This window comes from Lepidochelys olivacea (assembly GCF_965140295.1).
Source record: "Lepidochelys olivacea isolate rLepOli2 genome assembly, chromosome: 3".
In the NCBI taxonomy this organism is placed as follows: Eukaryota; Metazoa; Chordata; order Testudines; family Cheloniidae; genus Lepidochelys; species Lepidochelys olivacea.
In genome coordinates, this window is record NC_140413.1 from 209,852,982 (window position 1) to 209,874,439 (window position 21,458).

General features: G+C 50.2%; 1 protein-coding gene across 1 annotated transcript in view; it reads right to left on the bottom strand.

Annotated features, from left to right (window-relative positions):
* The window catches only part of MERTK (MER proto-oncogene, tyrosine kinase), a 63,705-nt gene that overhangs the window by 36,060 nt on the left and 6,187 nt on the right, over positions 1-21,458 (bottom strand). The window contains exons 2-6 of the mRNA XM_084623572.1: positions 17,325-17,410; positions 16,015-16,456; positions 13,436-13,536; positions 12,946-13,119; positions 2,614-2,700 (exon numbers count right to left, since the gene is read on the bottom strand). Of these exons, the coding sequence (XP_084479698.1) occupies positions 2,614-2,700; positions 12,946-13,119; positions 13,436-13,536; positions 16,015-16,456; positions 17,325-17,406 (886 nt within the window). The 5' untranslated portion in view covers positions 17,407-17,410. The remainder of the gene's footprint in view (positions 1-2,613; positions 2,701-12,945; positions 13,120-13,435; positions 13,537-16,014; positions 16,457-17,324; positions 17,411-21,458) is intronic.

Below are 21,458 nucleotides of genomic sequence, written 5' to 3' on the forward strand. Positions count from 1 at the left end.
AAACCACCCCGTGCTGTGCGTGGCCGTCCCATGCAGACTAGTCCTAGGGCCACGCTCCTCTCCGCAGCACGGTCGTGAGCTCGGGTGCGCTCGGACCCCGCCGGGCCGTGAGGAGCAGCGTGTGCTCAGCACGAGAGTCTCCAATGGGCGGCACTGATTTCACACGCCATGCTCTGTCCCTTCGCCCCAGAGAGCTGCTCTCCCTGGCCAAGGATCACCTGCCCCTGGCCACTGCCCACTCTGAACGGCAGGAACCCAGCTGGGTTGAGCCGAGCGCCAGTCAGAACCCCGGGCAGACAGCTATCAGCAGAGCAGTGGCCGCAGCCCTGTGAGCCCAAGTCAGGAGTCTGGCTGCCGTGCGCTGGGCAGACGTACCCTCTGTGAGGGTCAGAACTGTGTCTCCTTTCACGAGCCCGGCGCTCAGAAGTGGGTGACAGGATGGTCTTACGGGGCAGGGGAGAGGGGGCAGGGGTGCCAAAGGGGTTAACGGAAGGCTCTCTCAGAGAAGGGGGACACAGTGCTGTGTGTGAAGGCCAGGAGAAAGCTGCCTGCTGAGGGAGCTTGGAGGGCGATGCAGCTAGACCGCGGACTGCCTCCCTGAGCCCATCCCAGCTGCCCAGGAGATGCTACAGGACAGGTCAGAGGCAAAGCTCAGGACTCACCATTATGTTTATGTAACAATACATAGCATCAGTTTATTGCTGTCTCCAGGTGCCTCCCCTGTGCCTACGGTGAGCAGCGGACTGGGACCAGCACCTGCTCATTCTTTAAATGTCCCTTGAGGGGCCAGGTTACCCAAAGGAAGAAACGAGGTCTCTGACTCTCCAAAGGGGGGTACCTGATCCCTGCACTCTCCCCTTCCCTGGCCTCCGGGACAGCTGCTGCTGCTGAGCCCTGTTCCCCCCAGCCTGGGTGTTGCTGCCATCTGGGCCCTGGATGTGGCACCCTGAGGTGCTGGGACTGGGGGAAATGACTTCCCAGAGCCTTCAGCACCATCCCTCGCTGGGATGGAGGAGCACAGGGAGCCGAACACCAAATGGGTGAGTTAGTCAGGTGCCCCCTTTACAGCCCTAATGTATGGGGCAGACTGTTAAAAATACAGGCCACCCGGGCACTCTTCTTTGAGGTACACGGCTAGGCAGCCGAGCCCGATCGTGTGTGTGTGGGGCCAGCAGCACCAAGAGCTCAGCCAGGCTGCTGGCAAAGCCCTAAGGGAGTGACTGTGGCTGTTCACAGCCTTGTGGGTCGGATCAGGGCGGCTACTCTAAACACGCCGGCGGGGACGAGAGAAACCGAGAGAGGCTGGGGGTGGGAGCGGGGACTCGTTCAGGAGCACCGGACACAAACTCCATGTGGAAACCAGAACGCAACAGACCGTCTTCACCTTTCCTGGAGCTGTCTGCACCCACTCTGCGCCCGTGAGCTGAAAGCAGCGCTCTGCCTCGGCTGGGAGCGCGTGGGCTCAGGGAAAACACGCCCTTGGCCGCCGGGCGACTCCCGCTCGGGAATTCCTGGAATTCCCGGCACTTCCCATGGAAACACTGAGGCTGGCTCGGACCATGAAGGAAGGAAGGGAGGGAATGGCACAGCCTTTCTGAAACTCCCCTCAGTTTCACAGCTCTGCTTTCACACGAACTCTCGGGTGCTTCCTCCCTCAGTCACAGCCCTGCTGACGCCCAGCTTTCCAGCTAGCAGAATCCTGGCAGGGGACCCTCAGGCTGAACTGGCATCCGCCTTGTGGCCATACTCCTCAGGGGGTTTTGTTGTTGCAGTGGCCAGCAAGGGAGCGGAAGGCAGCCTGCTCTGCTGTGGAGGGGAGAGAGACAGACCAAAGCACAGAAATGCTGTGCCTCCATCCAACTCTCCAGTCCCTTAGGATCTCTGGGGCTTCTCCAAGAATCTTAGAGCACCTGTGGGTTTGGTGCGTCTTGTCCTCTGGGCTAGGGGCAATACCTGCTCTCCCCAACAATACAAGCTGCAGGAATCTCTGCGTGGCCTGGGTGAGCTCTGAGACCAGGCTTTGGAGCATAGCTTCCAGTGCAATAACTAGAGCTGGGCAGGAAACAGTTCTCCTGTCCGGCAAGAATTTTCTGAGATTTTTGAAAATATTTTCTGACCCCGAATTGGGATGAAAACTTGAAGTCTTGAAACTGTTCACCACCCAAAAATGCAAAAATATCAGATTGGGTCAAGTGAAACACTAAGATCATTTCTAAAGGATTCTTTCTACGCTGACATTTTTTTGTTTGCAGAGTTTTTTTTTTAAAAACGAAAAATCTAATTTTAAATTTTAAGACATAGTGTCATTTTGACCTGAACAACCACACTTTGTTTTGTAAAATGTCAAAATGGGACATTGGATGATTCTGAAACTTTGTTTTTCAAGGTTTTTCCAAAACAGGTTGAAACTGACCCTTTCCGCGTACAGTCTTGGTTTTGATGAATCGGCATCTTCTAGTGCAAAATTTGTTGTCCAAAAATTCCCGACCAGCTTTAGCAATAACCTCATTCCATGGTCTCACTGCCATGCGGGCTCAGGTAGGAGCCACACACAGTCTACTAGGCAGAGACCTTGGCAGAAGTAGTGAGACAGATTTCATGTTCATCACTTACCTTTTATATTGATTTTCACTTCATTCGATGCAGTTAGTCCTTTCCTATTGTGAGCTTCACAGCTGAACACTGCAGTTTCGCTAAGACCTGCAGTCGGATAAAATAAACAGATTTAAAGATTTTATTAAAGCTAATGTTAAAAAAAAATTATATAATACATAGATTGGAAAAGAGTGTCTGTACATCTGGGTATAGTGCTAAGATTATCCACAAACACAAAGTTAGTTTTTTAAAAGTCATACGATACATAGAGTACACTATAACAGGACAATGGCCAGGCGGTGGTGAATGTTAGCAGGACAAAGGGAAGTCCTTTCACCACCCTGCATTTCTTTCAAGCTCATTTAATTTCATTCGCCACACAAAGATACTAATTCCCAGGTGTTCAGCTAGCTATGAACCATGCCTGATCATCAACACTCCTTCACACATGAGGAAGAGAATTTAAGGGGAGAGTTTGCAGTTTCTGTGAAATGCTCAGGGAGATTAGAGAGGCTATTAAAATTAAAAAATTAATAATAATAATGGGGAATTTCTATTATCCCCATATTGACTGCGTACATGTCACCTCAGGAAGAGATGCAGAGATAAAGTTTCTTGAGACCTTAAATGACTGCTTCTTGGAGCAGCTGGTCCTGGAACCCACAAGAGGAGAGGCAATTCTTGATTTAGTCCTAAGTGGAGCACAGGATCTGGTCCAAGAGGTGAATATAGCTGGACCGCTTGGTAATAGTGACCACAATATAATTAAATTTAATATCCCTGTGGCAGGAAAACCACCACAGCGGCACAACACGGTAGCATTTAATTTCAGAAAGGGGAACTACACAGAAATGAGGAGGTTAAACAAACAGAAATTAAAGGGTACGGCGCCAAAAGTGAAATCTCTGCAAGCTGCGTGGAAACTTTTTAAAGACTCCATAATAAAGGCTCAACTTAAATACCCCAAATTAAAAAACATAGTAAGAGAACCAAAAAAGAGCCACCGTGGCTAAACAACAAAGTAAAAGAAGCAGTGAGAGGCAAAAAAGTGGAAGTTAAACCCTAGTGAGGAAAATAGAAAGGAGCATAAACACTGGCAAATGAAGTGTAAAAATACAATTTGGAAGGCCAAAAAAGAATTTGAGGAACAGTTAGCCAAAGACTCAAAAAGTAACAGCAAACATTTTTTTAAGTACATCAGAAGCAGGAATGTGACGCCAATTTTTAAAAAAGGGCTCCAGAGGTGATCCTGGCAATTACAGGCCTGTAATCCTGACTTCAGTACCAGGCAAACTGGTTGAAACCACAGTAAAGAAGAAAATTGTCAGACAAATAGATGAACGTAATTTGTTGGTGGAAGAAGTCAACATGGTTTTTGCAAAAGGAAATCATGTCTCACCAACCTACTAGAATTCTTTGAGGGGGTCAACAAGCATGTGGACCAAGGGGATCCAGTGGATATAGTGTACTTAGATTTTCAGAAAGCCTTTGACAAGGTCCCTCACCAAAGGCTCTTACGCAAAGTAAGCTGCCATGGGATAAGAGGGAAGGTGCTCTCATGGATTGGTAACTGGTTGAAAGATAGGAAACAAAGGGTAGGTATAAATGGTAAGTTTTCAGAATGGAGAGAGGTAAACAGTGGTGTCCCCCAGGGGTCTGTTCTGGGACCATTCCTATTCAACATGTTCATAAATGATCTGGGAAAAGGGGTAAATAGTGAGATGGCAAAATTTGCAGATGATATAAAATTACTAAAGATAGTTAAAACCCAGGCAAACTGCAAAGAGCTACAAAAGGATCTCTCAAAACTGGGTGACTGGGCAACAAAATGGCAGATTAAATTCAAGGTTGATAACTGCAACATAGCACATTGGAAAGCATAATCCCAACTATACATATAAAATGATGGAGTCTAAATTAGTTGTTACCACTCAAGAAAGATCTTGGAGTCATTGTGGATAGTTCTCTGAAAACATCCACTCAATGTGCAGCGGCAGTCGAAAAAGTGAACAGAATGCTTGGAATAATTAAGAAAGGGATAGATAATAGAACAGAAAATATCATGTTGCCTCTCTATAAATCCACGGTACGCTCACACCTTGAATACTGTGTGCAGATGTGGTAACCGCATCTCAAAAAAAGATGTATTGGAATTGGAAAAGGTTCAGAAAGGGGCAACAGAGCAGCTTTCGTATGAGGAGAGATTAATAAGACTGGGACTCTTCATCTTGGAAAAGAGACGGCTAAGGGGAGATATGATTGAGATCTATAAAATCACGACTGGTGTAGAGAAAGTAGATAAGGAAGTGTTGTTTACCACTTCTCATAACAAAAGAACTAGGGGTCACCAAATGAAATTAATAGGCAGGAGGTTTAAAACAAATGAAAGGAAGTATTTCGTCACACAATGCACAGTCAACCTGTGAAACTCCTTGCCAGAGGATGTTGTGCAGGCCAAAACCATAACAGGGTTAAAAAAAGAACTAGATACATTCATGGAGGATAGGTCCATCAATGGCTATTAGCCAGGATGGGCAGGAACAGTGTCCCTAACCTCTGTTTGTCAGAAGCTGGGAATGGGTGACAGGGGATGGGTCACTTGATGATCACCTGTTCTGTTCATTCCCTCTGGGGCACCTGGCACTGGCCACCGTCGGAAGACAGGACACTGAGCTAGATGGACCTTTCGTCTGGTCCAGTATGGCCGTTCTTATGTTCTTTTATTTTTAAGAAGTTATTTTTTCCCCCATGAACATGAATAACCCATTTTTGCCCTAACCACTTCAAATTTGCCGTAGGCTGCATTTCTGCACATGCAGCCCAGGAAACAGGGGAGGAGAAAGGTGACACCCTGGTCCCAGTGAAGCCAGGCACCCAGATACTATCATGATGAGCGCGGTATAAAAACCTATGTAGAACTCCTGCTGACTTCAGTAGGGTCAGGATTTCACCCAAATACTTTAACTAAGAAGCAGAGAACGTAAGAGTGTGAAACCAAGGAGGAAGACCCACTTCTGTAGCCCACAGTAGCAGCTGTTGCCCCATTTGAGAAATGGAGAGGCAGAAAGAGGAAGAACCCATGAGAATAGCCTTTCATCCTTTGGTTTGTTTTTAAAGATTGCTCACGTCATCCAAGTGTGATAACAGCAGCGGAACCCCCCGGGGTCCAGATGTGACCCCCATCCGGATAACTGTGCCTCACCCAAAACCTCACTTCTTACCAACGGGAACGTGAGCCTTGTGCAGAAAGGAGCATCCTGGACCGCTGCAAGGGGACTGTGCGTTCTGGGGAATGTCGCAGGATGGACCTAACACCCCCCCTCCCCCCAGGACCTGCTGGTGCTGCCAGCTGCTGTGGCCACTGGGGTTGTGCTGCGTGAGGCTCACACTGCTCCCTCCTAAACATGCAGCAGAGGTGGCTGCCCTGGCAGTTTAAAGAGCCACTTGAAGAGCTCCCTTCTTTTGCATTTCCTAGGCACAAAGAGCAAGACACGTCCTACAATGACAAGAGCTGGCTAGCCCACCCCTCTGCCTGTTCTGTGGGCACAGGACCAAAGCCCCCCGAGTCCTGTGCAGCACCTGTTCCTAAAGGCAGGGGAACTTTGATGGTAATCTCCAGGCGGGACTTTTAGATCGGGTCCACCTCTGTCTGCCAGTACCCTCACTCCCAAAGAGGAACACCGTGGCTCAGATGCTCAGCTGGGGTGACGTGACGTAGTACACTGCAGTCAACAGGCTCTGCTGAGACGCACCAGCTGCGGTCTCGGCCCTGGGCTTTTATAGATGGACCTCAGTCTCTGGCCATCCTGGGAGTTTTTAGTCCCCTACTTGCCCTTAAGTCAGGCCAGGGAAGTTTAAATCTCATACAAATATTTTAGCGCTAGTTTGGAAGGGCCCAGAATTCCGGCCCTCTCCCTGCCAATGAAACCGCTCAACCTGCCCAGGTCCATGCTGGGGTCGACAGGGAAGGGATTTGAGAGACCCCTGCTGGGAAAGGATCTGGACTGAGGGGTCTGGTGCGCTCCAGCGGGGACAGACAATCTAAGGCTGACTGGCTTCTAGCTAAAACACTAGGATGAAGGCATTGCTTATGCTTTGTGTTGGCCTTTGCTGATCACAAAGGAATGTCGGCAGTGCCCTTATCTGAAAGGGCGGCTTACCCAGTGGGACAGAGACCAGAATACCGGGCAGTGCTTCCAGAATCCAAGAGGAAAGGAAAAGTATGTACACAACATGTTGTGGGATCCTCTGGGTACCACAGCAGACTCAGAGTCTGGGTGTCCCCTTTCCCAGCCCACTTCCTCCTCGGCACGATCCTACACGCTGACGCCGGGGACACACTGTTCCTTGGCGTGCAGGACACAGAGACAGGCCACTGAGACCAGGGCTCTCCTAAGGAGTTTGGGGAGGGCGCCCAAACTTAAGTGCCTCACTTGAAGTAACCAGGGGGCAGCAATTCTTTAAGCCACCTCTGCCGGCGAGGGGAGGAGCCCAGCAGCCCCTCTGCAGCGGGGCAGAGCCGCCCACCTACACATTTTTTGCCAATGGACAATCTGTGTCTAAGGCAGCAATTTGGAGGCGCCGTGTCCCTGTCCACCGCAGGGTATTTGAGTGGGAGGGGTATATTTTCCTACTTACAGGGCCCCTGCTGCCCACTCCAAGGATGGGGTGGGAAGCTATAGCCCTTGCTGGTCAGTAGGAGAGCTGGGGAAAGGAATCTTCCCATCGCACTGCTGGTGCGTTCTGCTCTCAGACAGACTCCCGGGGCGGCAGCTGCCAACAAGCCCTATTGCAGGCCCAGCACTGCTACTGCCATGATCAATCACCTGCCCAGAGACGCGCACCGGAGGTAGGGAAAATGGTCTCTCGGTCCAGAGGCTGCTGCAGCATTGAAACACAAGCGCTTGTTATGGGTCAAATCCTGACCCTTTAAAGTGAATGGACGCTTTGCCATCAGCTTGGCCCTTTGTAAGTAGACGATTGTGTAGTGGGCTAATAAATCAGACCTAACATGTTGTGAATTATTCATATTCAGAGCCTAGACTACTGCAGAAGGGCCAATGGGTTCCAAAGCTAAAGGGTACAGTAAGGAACATAAGCACATAAGAGCGGCCTTACTGGGTCAGACCAATGGTCCATCCAGCCCCGTATCCTGTCTTCTGACAGTGGCCAGTGCCAAGTGCCCCAGAGGGAATGAACAGAACAGGGCAATTAGCACGTGATCCATCCCCTGTTGCCCTTTCCCAGAGTCTGGCAAACAGTGAAACAAACCAGTGAGTTGTTAGAACTTGGTTCACTTTACATCTTCCGGAGCGCTGGCTCATCTTCCAAGCTGCCCAAATCCACAGATCGCCCCTTTTCCAACCTCTCTGTATTATTTATCACTATTATCCCTTATTCCCGCCACACCCCAATATACGTTCCACACATTGAATCCATTCAGTAAACAAGGGCTCATTCAGTTTCCGCTCCCATCAGACTAGGAGGCAGAATGTAAAATAAAAACGAGCAATGCTCAAAAGGACATTTTGATGATGGATATCAAGATTTCATCCACACTTGGATCCCCTTTACGATTATACAAGCAAGAAATGATTGTAGGAGTATTACTCTCATTAGATATACATCATATTACAACATCATTAACTAGCGTGTAGTTACAGAACTGTTCTAACTTTTGATAAGACTAATTACCACCAATTCTAGCACTGTGCCTGGTATCTCCAGGGGGAAGAGCTTGAGAAGTCTGAAATGAAACATGTTGCAGGTTTCTGAGGAATTCCTAGTTTCCATTCAGATTTTCATAATGCTTCTCAGCATCCGACTGCTTCTCTTAAAGTTAAATATCTGAGGTGGAAATGTGGAGTTTCCTCACTCCCAATAATTACAGGGTGGTTACCATGGAGTTAATGTACCAGGATTCTAAAAGACAGACAGGAATTCGGCAGGAGACCAATTGGGCAAAGCTGAGTAAAGCAGACATGAAGGACACCTTTTGGTTATATGAATTAATGGTAATGACAGCTATCAGTAATTAGAACTGGGCTGTAACTACAGTATAGCTACTCTTTAATTATCCTAGAAGTATTATAAAGTATGTAGGAGAGAGAGAGCCTGGAGCACTGGGCTTGGTGCAAGATTCAAGGCCTGAACCAGAGGCCATGAACCAAAATCAGGCCATGGATTAAAGCAGATGTTTACAAGCGCGCCGTCTGATATGCGCCCTTGGCAAAAGTATTGCCAGCGTGGCTAAAACACAGGTACTTCTAAGAAGCAACAGATACTGGGTGTACGTGAGAACACACTCCAGAAGATTAGCTCAGGGTCATCCTGAGCTAACACCAGATAAGAGGATGTTTTGCCCAAGACACTTGGAGCATAATACAAAGGGAGGCAACAAGCAGGTGTCCTGGAACATGTGAGGTGGCATGGAAGATGTTTGTCTCGGTCTGTAAAGACTGGGGTACCTCACCTTAACCCTTTGTGTGGCCAAGGGGGCATCAGAAAGTCCTGCTGCAGACTGGGCTGAGTCCTTGCCACAGCGTACTCGTGTTTTAGCATACCTGTAGCCATGGAGCCAGGGCAATAAACCTGGCCGAGTGCCTTTGTCACTGAACTATGCCAGTGGTTGTTCTTTCTGGTAGTGCTGTCGAGGTCTGCTGAACCAACTGTTTGCACAGAGCTGGGAGAGCGCACGGAGAGAGCACGCATGCACCTAAATGACAACAAAGTATGCCCACCTCCTACTGAAATTAATGACAGGTCCGACTAGCTCTAATAGTGCTCCCAAGCCTTTTGCACAGTGGTGTTTGTCAAAACTAACTGCCTTCACTTCCTAGCCACTGACTTTTACTAATGGGACTTAACCATTTGCAATCGGCTTTTTGCATGTTTTTGCAAGTTTCGTTTCCAACGTTCTCTCCTGGGGATATATTTTTCAGCTGATGCGATGTTATGGACGAGTCCTTATTCACGCTCCTGTTCTCACAGTGATAAGAAACGCTTAGCACAATAACCCAGAATTGTTTAATGGGGAGCAGGGGTTATTCACGGGCTTCCTTCCTTACTTTTACATATCTCTGAAGTTTTCCCGTTTTCAATTAAAAATCCCATAAAAACAAGGCAATCCTTGTATTTCAGTCCTATCTGCCTGGCAGAGCTGGGATTTCCCAGCGTTCTTTCCAATGGTTTCAAAACGCTTTTGGAAAGAGGATTTATTTTTACCTTCTAATTTTCTAGGCCATAATCACGGGGGTCAGGGTCTTACACTGAATCCTTTGCTCAACCAAACAGCCCTTGCTCATGCAAGTTGTCCCTTTGACGCCAATAGGGCGACTTGTGCAAGAAAAACTGCTCCAACCATCCGACCTAGAGTTTGCTAAACAGACAGAAAATGCAGAAGGGATGAGTCAGATCTTCCAGCTTTCGCTGCCTTTTAAAATCTCGCTCTGGAACCCAAAACATGCCAGCTATAGCATACCACATGTACAGCTGGAAGTGAATCAAGCAAATTCCCCTCTTTGATCTTTTATGGCAAAATCCTCCTGGATTTTACATCACAGTGGGAATAAGGTCTGTTGCAGAGAGTGCGTGTCTCTCTCCCTTACTCATCCTGGTTTGCCAGGCCTCATTCCCCTCCCTACCCTCCATGCACATCCAAAGCTCTTCTACATCCCCATCTGTTCTCCCTCCTGGGGTCCCCTGGCAGCAGCAACAGAGCGTAACCAGGTGCGATCTCAGCAACACTCACACCAGGGTCACGCCAGGCTGTAGGCCAGAGTGAAACTCAGCAGGCACCTCTCGGGAAACCACGTGCTAACGCTCAACCCCACGGAGCGATGAGTCTGGGGAGAAAGCTAAAACCAGGGGGGACGACCAAGGGCCCTGATCCTTGGCTCCAGCCTAGGAGTGCTCGGTGCAATTCAGAGGAGTTGCAGTCCCATAGCTGCTCTGACCTACATTTGCGGCCAGTGGCCTCAGGGGAAAATCCAGCCCAGGAGCCCCAGGGATCCTGCACTCACTATAACCCTCTCAGATCACTCAATACACGGATGGACTGAATGCACCTCATCCAGCTCCCACGTGTGCCCCCCGAGAGCCCACCTCCCGCCCAGCCCTGCCTGTTCTCACGGACGCTCACAGCAGGAGTCCCGAGGATCCAGCCCTTAGAGGAAAGGAAATACACGCAATGACCCAGCCATGGAGAGGACCCAGCTACAATGCAGTAAATGCCGCTTTCACTTCCTCATTTCACTTCATTTCCTCCCGCCCCAGCTCAGAGGCCTACACAGCAGTTTTACAGCCCCGTGAGCCTGAGTCAGCTGACACGGCCCAGCTGCGGGGGGAGGGGGGGCAGTGTTAATTGGCATGTAGACACACCCTAAGGGGACTGCTGCATGGGCTGGCAGGGGACCCGACCCTCAGAAGCACCATAGCAAAGCTAGAGCCACCTGCTGACTTCCCTTGCAATTCTGGGCTCTCTGCACCAAGACGTGCATCTTCTTATCAGAAACAGCCTCCTCCATAGACTTGGTGCTCGCAGTTCCCTGGGGCTGCTGGCTGGAAAGGTCTGTTTCTAGGTGCGGGGAAGGGAGTTTGATTGCAAACTTCCTCGTCAGAAGAAATTTCCAACCCTAAACTGAAACCGGCTCGAAGCCCCAAAACCAGCCCTTTAGCTTCACGTGACCAAAGCCGATCTGTATCTCCCAGTGGGGAGACATAGCCTCTGCCCCCCTTTGGGAGCTACTTGGGGTATGACGAGTGTCCCCGTCCATTCCACTTCGCAAGCCTCAGCTCCGCGGCTCCGTGTTCCTGCCTGACTCAGGAACGGGGATCGAGTCTGCTGACCCACGCAGGTCCCTGGGCCCGCAGCAAGCTGCACTGTCAGACAAGCCTGAGCAATGACTTTGTTTTCACCCTCACCATACTGAGCCTGGAGGGGAAGGCAAAGCAGGGACTTTCACCTCAGGAACAATCAGTTCAGCTGAGTTAGGGCTCACTTCACACCCTCTCCATGCGCTCACTCCAAGCGTAAAGCATTGTGCTGCCATGCAAGAGGCCCAGTTCACAGGGATGTGCAAAATCCTGTTACCTCCCAAATAATTCATGGTCCAGCTCATTCGAGTCAGAGAGTTAGCTGAGCTGAAGTGGTTTCACTGTTCAAATTTGGGAGGAGATCCCTAACAAGTGCTGTAATATACCTGCGCTCACAACCCCCCCATACTAAACCATGCCGTGCTCCGAGGTTAAAGCCAGTTCAGGTCACTGGGCTAACCAGGACTCCTCGGGCCTTATCCCACGGTTCTTTGTGCTGAGCTGCTCTCGTGTGAGAACGGTGGGAAAACTCGTCTGTTCTTCTGGGCACATGGGGGGTCGGGGGAGAAGGTGTTGTAGGCGGGCACTGGAGGACTACCAGCACTGGAAGAGTTTAGCCTGTGTCCTTGCTGCCAAGCGGGCGGGTTACCAGCCTCACAGAGGCTCTAGCCTATAGCCCCAGACAGGCCAGAGAGCCCAGGTTGAAAACAGCATCACACTCAGCCAGTGTGTGTGGATGGGTCAGGGGTTGGAGAGACACCCCAGAAAGAGCCTGGGTTAACTCTGCAATGAAGACATACCCTTATGGGCAGCACGCACCCAGACAAACCCTCCACAGCCAGCTAAGGCTCCTCATTTAACACACCATGTTCCTCACTTTCACTGATGGGTTCTAGAGCCAGGTCCCACGCACTCCAATGGGCAGAGTAACACAATGTACGCCCCACATTCCCCACCACCACCGTGTAACAAAGCATGAACCCTGACCTCAGCGGCATCACCTCACCGGTCTGCTAGACAGCCCTGCACCAGGGAAGGGTATGACGCGGGAAGAGCCCTCGATTTATAGACTTCGAGGCCAGCCGGGATCAGCACAGCCTTGACCGCCAGAGGCCCGCAAACAATCACTGCAGCATCAGCCCCTGGTGGGGGTCACAGTTCAGGTTCTGCATTCTAAGGTGGTACGGAGGAATGGGGCGTGGCACGATCCCCGTTAGGCCAACGTGTCCGTCAGGGCAGGGTTTGACTCTTTGTCTATCAGTGCAAGGATGTAACCGTCAATTCGACACGGGAGTGAGCCCTGCAGCGAGAGGAGATCACGTCTATTGCAGAGCAGGATGGCTGAAGGCAAGGGCCACCGTGTTCCTGGCTGCTTCTGCGTGCCAGCCGTCAGCCAGGCGCAGCCAGCCAACCGCCTGGCAGTGAGTTCAGTTGGCGAATGCCAGCCAGCCAAGACGGGCAGCCGTGGAGCTTACCACGCTCCTGTTGCGGCAACGGCCCCCCCGTGCGCTGAAACCACCCCCGGGCGACACTCACCTGGCAGAGTCAGGACCGAGGGGGAAATGTACGGCTGGTCATTCACCCTGCTGCTGTTCCAAAACCAGTAAATCTGCACGGGCTCCGGGGGCCCCACGGCCTGGCATGTGAGGTTGAACGGTCTGTTCCTGGTAACGTTCAGCCTCTGGGGCTGCCGAAGGAAGTGGGGGAGCCCTACGCAGAAAGACGAGGAGACGGGCACCTTAAAAACACTTGCAACAATAATACTACTAGTCAATAAGGTCCAGGCCTGCCAGCATCGCTGCCAGGGCAATGGTGGCTCTCAGCACAGGCATTGTGTGCCCTGGCACCTGCCTCCCACACTGGGTAGCCCAGCCTGCTCCACCATCTCCTGCTCCTGGACTGCTCATTCCCACTCCCGTCCAACTCCCGCTCCCCACTGCCCAGCCCCGTGCACAACCCCTGCCACGAGCTCTCCTGCCAGTGCGCTGGCATTGTTACTAAATGCCTCTTTCAGGCCCCGTCTTACCTTCCATCTGGACAAAGATGGGGTCTGACTCAATTTCCTCATTGTGGATTTTCAGTTTGCAGCTGTAGGACCCATTATCAGAGCGCTGAGCATTGGTTATGCTGTCAGGGGAGAGGAAAGGATTCACCTCGAGACTTATCACAGCAACAGCTTCCGTGCACTGGCACCAAAGACGAGAAATGCTGGAACACTTTTACGCTGGATCTCAGGAGGTATTACCCACAAAAATGGCATTAAAAGAATGTTACGGTTGCAAAGTCAAGCACTCAAAAGATGCAACCTTCTTGTGTATATGCATTATGATACAGTCTTTGACTGGACTCAAAGACTTTAAGGCCAGAAGGGCCGGTCATGATCATCCAGTCTGACCTCCTGCACATTGCAAGCCACCGACCCTCACCCACCCACTCCTGTAACAGACCCCTAACCTTTGGCTGAGTTCTGAAGTCCTCAAATCACGATTTAAAGACTTCAAGTTACAGAGAATCCACCATTTACACTAGTTTAAACCTGGAAACGACCTGTGTCCCATACTGTGGAAGAAGGCGAAACACCCACTCAGGGGAAAATTCCTTCCTGATCCCAAACATGGTGATCAGTTAGACCCTGAGCATGTGGGCAAGACCCACCATAATTACTGGATCACCTGCTTTTTCCCCAGAAGACCCTGCTTCATTCAGTCCACAGGGTGGCTGGTGCTCACTTACTGAGCAGCTGCCGAATAGATTGTTTTATCCTCAGGATTTAATGTGTGGGTCTGTGGTTGCCACTATTCAAACCCTGCTCTGAAAACAGAATTATTAACGTCCTTCTAGGCTTCTCTATGGTGCGCATCGGCACGCTGCCATCGTTAAGTGCTTCACACATTTCTTAACGTTTATTTTCTCATGGCACTATTATCCCCACAGGACAGGAGGGGAACTGATGCACAGACAGGTTACAGTCACAAGTGCCCACTAATTCTGGGAGCACAATTTGAGACACCCAGGACCTGATTTTGCAGAGGGCTTAGCATTATATACATTCCAAACCCAGCTCCCGGGGACTTCAGTCGTGCTCTGAAACCTCAGCACTTTTTACATCAGTCCCCAAGGTCTCAAGTCAGGCACCTGGTTAACGAGGAACACACACTTAGTGACCCCCCTGCACAAGAACCATGCAGCAGATTCCCCCCCGCCACCCTCCCAGCTCCTAGTCTCAGTCTCTCCCTATGGCATGGGGATGGAAAGGCCTAGGGATAACATTTTCCAAAGCACTTTAGGGGCATAACCTCATCCCCTCACAATGGGTACTCTTAGGTGACTTTAGGGGCTTTTGAAAGAGAAGAACCTGATGCATGCTGGGACGTTTGCTTTGAGAACAGCATATGTGTTTGTTTCAGGATTGTCTCACAGCTGTCCTGTTACAAACCACAATGGTGAAAAACACAGCTCTGGGGCCCTCTTGTAAATGACAGTCATGGACAAGCTGGGTTTTTCCATGGACTCAGAAGCTGTGTGGGAGGAGGAGTGCAGGAGGGGACAGTATCTGTGGGAGTCTATGTTTGGCTTAAAGAAAAGGAGTACTTGTGGCACCTTAGAGACTAACCCATTTATTTGAGCATAAGCTTTCGTGAGCTAGATGCATCTGATGAAGTGAGCTGTAGCTCACGAAAGCTCATGCTCAAATAAATGGGTTAGTCTCTAAGGTGCCACAAGTCCTCCTTTTCTTTTTGCGAATACAGACTAACACGGCTGTTACTCTGAAACCTATGTTTGGCTTAGTGGATCTTCCTTTCCTTTTCCTCCCTACACTGTGGGTTTCATGCAGCCGATTCCTGCCTAGTGAAGGTTATGCCATGGTCCTGGGTGTGAGTCCTTGCTGAATGCCATCACCAGTGGATCTGACCCTAGGACAGAGAGGAGCTCTGTCCCATCTGAGAGCCAAACCTTGCCTCCTTGTCCAGCCGTCCTGACCGCAGCAGGACTGAGGATCTGCCTTCTTTAAAAAAAAGCCATGACTGGGGGCTCAGATTACATCAATCCCAGCCCCTGCTTCATGCCGGACCATCTGGGAGCTCTATCTCCCACCCCCTCTGTTCCTTGATCTGTCATGCAGGGGGGTGGGAGATCGGGGTCCTGGGTTTGCTTTGGGGAAGCTGACTTAAAGCAAAGGGCATGTGGGTGAGCCTGTGTTTTCTGTCATCACCGGATTCCTATTTTCCATCAGGCAAGAAAGGGTTTAAACTAGCTTTTCAGGTCTGCAGTTTTACCTGCCTGACAAGTCAGGAAGGGTATGAATAGCCTGTGCTGTTATCAAAGACTGGAACAGCCAAACTTCCACCAGCCCCCGACTGTTACCCTAGCCACAGGGTTGGTTCACAAACACCTAACTGATCAGCAAACACCACAGCCCCCCAAGTAGAAATCTATCCCGGGCCTGACCCTGCTGGCGGAGCTCCAGGGGCACTCTTCGCAGTTGTTCTGCAGGGATCTGCGTGCAGAGATCTAAGCTACTGGGCTGGGCGAGAGTTTTTTAGCTGCATCTTGAACTGAAGATGGCACTTGGCAAACCACCTTTTAAACAGCTGGCTAGTTTACCTGAAGGTAGAGATCATAGTTATTTCGCCATCGTCCATGACCTGGTAATGTCGAGTGGACATGCGGCCAGGCTCCTGCGGCTCCTTCCCGTCTTTCCACAAGGAAATGACAGAAGAGTCTTGGTTGAATAAGAAATGAGGTACCTTAATTGAGCAGTTAAACGTGAAATCTTTATGCTCATTAATTACTACATGGCCTACTGTGGGATTGAATTTAATTAGCTGTAGAGAGTGGGCCGCAGAGGCTCCGTCCAAGAGAGATGCATTGGCCTGGTCAGGATATGGCTCCGTGGGGGGTGTTCGTGCTTCGGCTTTGGGGGTATCATGCATCGTGGTTAGAAGGGAGCGGGGGTGTCGAGGCGCAGCCGGCCAGTCCACCGACAATGCTTGCGTGGATGGCGACAGGTGGGACATCCTCCTCTCCTGCTTTCCCTCAGTGTTCTCTGCAAAATAAGACCCAGGTTTATGTCCCTGTTCATTGCCAGCAGCGAGCCCGCCGCGGTATTCGGCGTTCTGTGCATCTCAGCAGCCCCGAAGTCCCAACGCTTCTATTCTCCACGGCCTCACCCCGGGCACGGTGGACCCAGGCACACCCCATCCCCACAGTGGAGCAGACCCAATACTAGCAGGGCGTCTCCGCAGAGACCCCCAGTCTCTATGCAGCATGTGTTCATGAGCCAGACCCTCGGCTGGTGAAGCTCCACCAACTGGCCTGAAATACCATCCACGGCCACAGAGACCCCCTTCACCGATACTGCCAAGCCCGGCCCCTTGCTCAGGCAATGAGAGCACCGCAAGTTGGGGGGCGGGGGGGAAGGGGCACAGCTGTGTGAAGGGACCGGCCTCCATAAGTGATGGCTCCTCCCTTTGTGGATCTGTGGGTGCTCCTCCCCACGCAGCCCCTAGATCTGGTGGGGTGTAAGGCCTCACCCCCTGACAACTTGGTGCCCCCGAAGCCCTCCCCCAGGAGGGCGGCGCAAAGAGAGCGCTGTAAAGGCGAGGTTCAGCGTTCTCGCCCCCCGCCATACTCCCAGGTGTTTTCCACAGGGGGGATGTGTCTGGCCCAGATGTTATGGTCAGTCCTGTCCACACCCCGCTAGTGTCCCCAAATGTCTCCTTCACTGCGGAACAAAACCTGACCCAAAACAGTCCATGCACACCAAAAAGCCAAAGACAGCCACATGCACACGTGTCATCTAGACAACGAGTCATGTTCCTGACATCCGGACGGCCCTCTTCCCAGCACCCACCGACCGAGATGCTGCCATTAACATGAGGCTCCGCATCTCCTACGTACTGATTCCAACACACCCGCAATGAAGACAAAACTGGTATTTCCCTGGCCGTAGACATCACGCTGCACTCGATTGATCCTGGCTTTGCAGAACGCCATCCCACTAAAAAAAAGGAAAGGAGTACTTGTGGCACCTTAGAGACTAACCAATTTATTTGAGCATGAGCTTTCGTGAGCTACAGCTCACTTCATCGGATGCGTACTGTGGAAACTGCAGAAGACATGTCTTCTGCAGTTTCCACAGTACGCATCCGATGAAGTGAGCTACTGCAGAAGACGTCTTCTGCAGTTTCCACAGTACGCATCCGATGAAGTGAGCTACTGCAGAAGACGTCTTCTGCAGTTTCCACAGTACGCATCCGATGAAGTGAGCTGTAGCTCACGAAAGCTTATGCTCAAATAAATTGGTTAGTCTCTAAGGTGCCACAAGTCCTCCTTTTTCTTTTTGCGAATACAGACTAACACGGCTGTTACTCTGAAACATCCCATTAGAGTGCCTCAAAGCACTGCAGACATGAGCTATGCCCTGCCTGTCTCACAAGGCCTTTGTAACCACGCAGCACCATGGAAGTCAGTGGGGCTCGGTGCAGGAGTTTGCCCCAGGATGGATTCGAGCTCCTTGAGGCAGGGACCCCATCTCCTGGGTGTTTGTACAGGGCCCGACACAGCTGGGGTGTGATTCTGAGGGGGGCCTCTGGTGCCTCTGCCACAGAAATGTCAAATGATGGGGAAGCACGGACGGACTGAAGGTTGAACCTGCATGGTCCTGGGGTAGAGTGCTGGGCACTAAGTGGAAGATCAAAAAAGCCAGGAGTGGGAGAGAGAGGATCTGACCCCACAGTGCTGAGAGCACTGTTGTACAGCCCCCACGTCATGCCTGCCTCGTAGCAGAAGGAAGGTCTACGGGGAAACGTGTGCCCTGCTAGGATTTACACCCAGGTCTCCTCCACCCACACCCTGCCCCGCGCATGTTAGTGCTCGGCGCAGAGGATTATGCTATCACCAGAGCTGGGCTCCATCTTTTGGACGAAGAGGTTAGCCGCTCAAAAATGCAGCTTCAATTGACCCGAAACTTTCCACCAACTTGACCCGATTAGTTTCAGCTGGGAAAATGCTTTGCAGGGCCAGCTTCGGAAACCATGCCCATGGAGGGGGGTGGGGGTTAGCCCAGTAACATTAGGGCACTGGCTTAAGGTGCGGGAGATGCAGGTTTGAATCCCCACTCTGGAGCAGGGACTTGGCCTCAATTTTCTCTTTCCCAGGTGAGCATCCTAGTCACCAGGCGCTAGGTTGTTCTGGGATGGGTCAATCCCTCCAGCTGAAGCTGTTATACTTTGTATAGACACAAATATTCACTGGGCCAGAGAGAAAAAATGGCAGCCTGGTGATCGAGGCACTCACCTGGACGAGAGGGGATGTGATGCAAATCCCTCCTCTGAATGGAGAGGTCAGACTGGGTCTCCCAGGCACTGCCCTACCCAGCGGGCTAACGGGCAGAACCACGCACCCCTTTCTGTACAGGACTGGAATGAAATGTTCCTGAGGACCCAAAACAGACTTTTCCGATTTGCTGCCAAATTCCAAAAGTGTTCAGAACAGAACTGGAGATTTTTTCTGGTGTTTCAGTTTGCTGACCAAAACGAGAGAAAAAAATCATTTCTTCGCCCAGCTCTAGCCGTGACCGGATGGCAGGCTCAAGGACACAAGGACTCTCTGACGCCAGGTGGGAGAAATCGATTTCTGCCACTGAGCCACCCGGTCAGCTCAGGTGGGCTCTAGGAGCTCCAGTTTGGGAGCATTCAGGGATCTGAGTGTCCCCAGGCAGAAAGAATTCAGTACAGGGCGATTTCAGTGAAAGCCCCTAGGAAGAGAGCGAAACTCAGGAAAACATTTGGGCTGAGGTGAACGTTGCAGTTGCTAAGTTCACAATAAAGGCAAACCCCAGGAAGTAGAGAAGTTTGGACCAACGAGAGCGAGCGCACACTGTGCTAGCAATAGGGTGGGAATGCTACCTGATTACATATCCCTCGGGCTGACATGAACTTTGGTCCCTGCATAGCCTAGGCTCACCCTTGTGTGACAGCCTTGCACTTGCTGCTGCGAGTTGCCCAAGGACTTGCAGCATCGTAAACTCCATGACTTCTGCAGGGTGACGCCGCAGTTCTCTGGCAGAGCCACAGAGAGAACCACAACACTGAGGATGGACTTGCGGCTAAAGCCCATGAGTGGGAGTTGAGACCTGGGGTCTGTAAGTCCTTTGGCCTGTGTGCCTCAGTACCCTTATTTATCCCCTTTTATAAATCAGACCTCACACAAGTGGTTAATGATCACAAAGGGTTGAGAGATCTGTGGTTGGAAGGCACTTCGTCAGGGTTCTTCTGCTGAGCTACCCCTCGGCAGGGGTTAGAATCCTACAGGGGCTACAAATTCATTCCTGTTGACTTGTGGCGAGTTCAGCCTCTAAATCCCAGACGGGATATAAAGTGCAGTGGGGGGAGGGATCTAGGGTCTGGGACAGTGTAATGTTACCAGGAGAGATCCCAGGAATAGCCAAGCACAGGCAGAAATGTGTTTTGTTGGTGTTTGTTGGTATTGACTGTATTTGCTGGATTTTGTTCTGCTGGTATGCATTTCTTTGCTACAGAAGCCAAACCCCTAGCCGGGCATGGGGGAGCTGACAGGGTCCAGTGTTACCAGAGTGGTCAGTGCAGGGTGGGAACGCCAATCCCCCACTCACAGAAATATGGGAGCTCCCAGACCAAACAAACACACACTTCCCTTAACCTGGAGTTAACCTCGCGTGTGATGTTCACCATGTGCCTTCACCGACCAACCATGCTGCCCGCACATTCCAATCCCTATTTTGTAACCTCAGGGTAGGTCTGCACCCCAGTTAGACGCCAGCTGACTCGGGGTAAGGAGCTGTTTAATTGCAGTGCAGATGTTCAGGCTCGGCCTGGAGCCTGGGCTCTAGGACCCCGTGAGGAGGGAGGGTCCCAGAGCTTGAGTCCTGACAATTACAGGGCAATTAAACAGCCCCTCAGCCCAAGCCCCTGGGGGGTTGGGGGGGCGCTAACTGCAGTGTAATTGCAGCACAATTGACTGCTACTTAAAGCTGCCTTACCTGAGCTCCTTTTATGAGAAAAAAACTGAAGATTAGGATGAAGAATTGCCTGTAAACGCCTACTAAAATTCAGGGTGATTTCAAAAACCATTTTTAATTTTTTTTTAAAATAGGATTTTTTTAATTTCGTTTGTTATACTAAGTTTTTCTTTTTAAAAATAAACCTGTTTAACATACAGTCTAAATTTAATATAAAATATGTTAACACCTACATTTATAATCTCTTAAAACTTTTACAGAAATAATAAATACGGAAATCCATGAGCCTCTATCAAAAACTCTGAGTTAAAGGCTGCTTTTCCATATAAAGAAAGAACTGGGGGAGAAACATGGAACTTCTGAGGTCAAGCTTTATAAAAATAGCTCCGTAGGTCAATGTAAGTAAATTTAAGAGACTGTCTCATTTTTAAGAGACTTACAGGAGTAGGAATTTAAGTGCCAGTCACTTTCACTTAGGCGTATTTGAAAATTTGCTCAGGCTGACCTAAAATAATCAGCTTAATTCACTGACTACAGTAAATCCCTCTGTTCCTTTAAGAAATCATTTAGGTGTAAATACAAATCATGTTTTGATAGGAGAAGTTTATGTATCCAAAACATTTAAGGTCATTTTGTTTCATAAAAATAAATTGTATTTGCTGTTGTGTGTAATTCCAGTTACCATCCTAACGCAAACTAGATCCCATTAAGTTGAGTTTGAACAGAGACTGGGAGCGACTGGGTCATTACACATAGTGAATCTATTTCCCTAAGCTAAGTATCCTCCCACCTTCTTATCAACTGTCTAAATGGGCCATCTTGACTATCACTACAAAACTTTTGTTCTCCTGCTGATAACAGAGCATCTTAATTAATTAGCCTCTTAGTCCACCTTTTCATGTTCTCTGTATGTGGGCGTATATATCTATCTTCTTACTATATGTTCCGTTCTATGCATCCGATGAAGTGAGCTGTAGCTCACGAAAGCTTATGCTCAAATAAATTTGTTAGTCTCTAAGGGGCCACAAGTTCTCCTGTTCTTCTTATT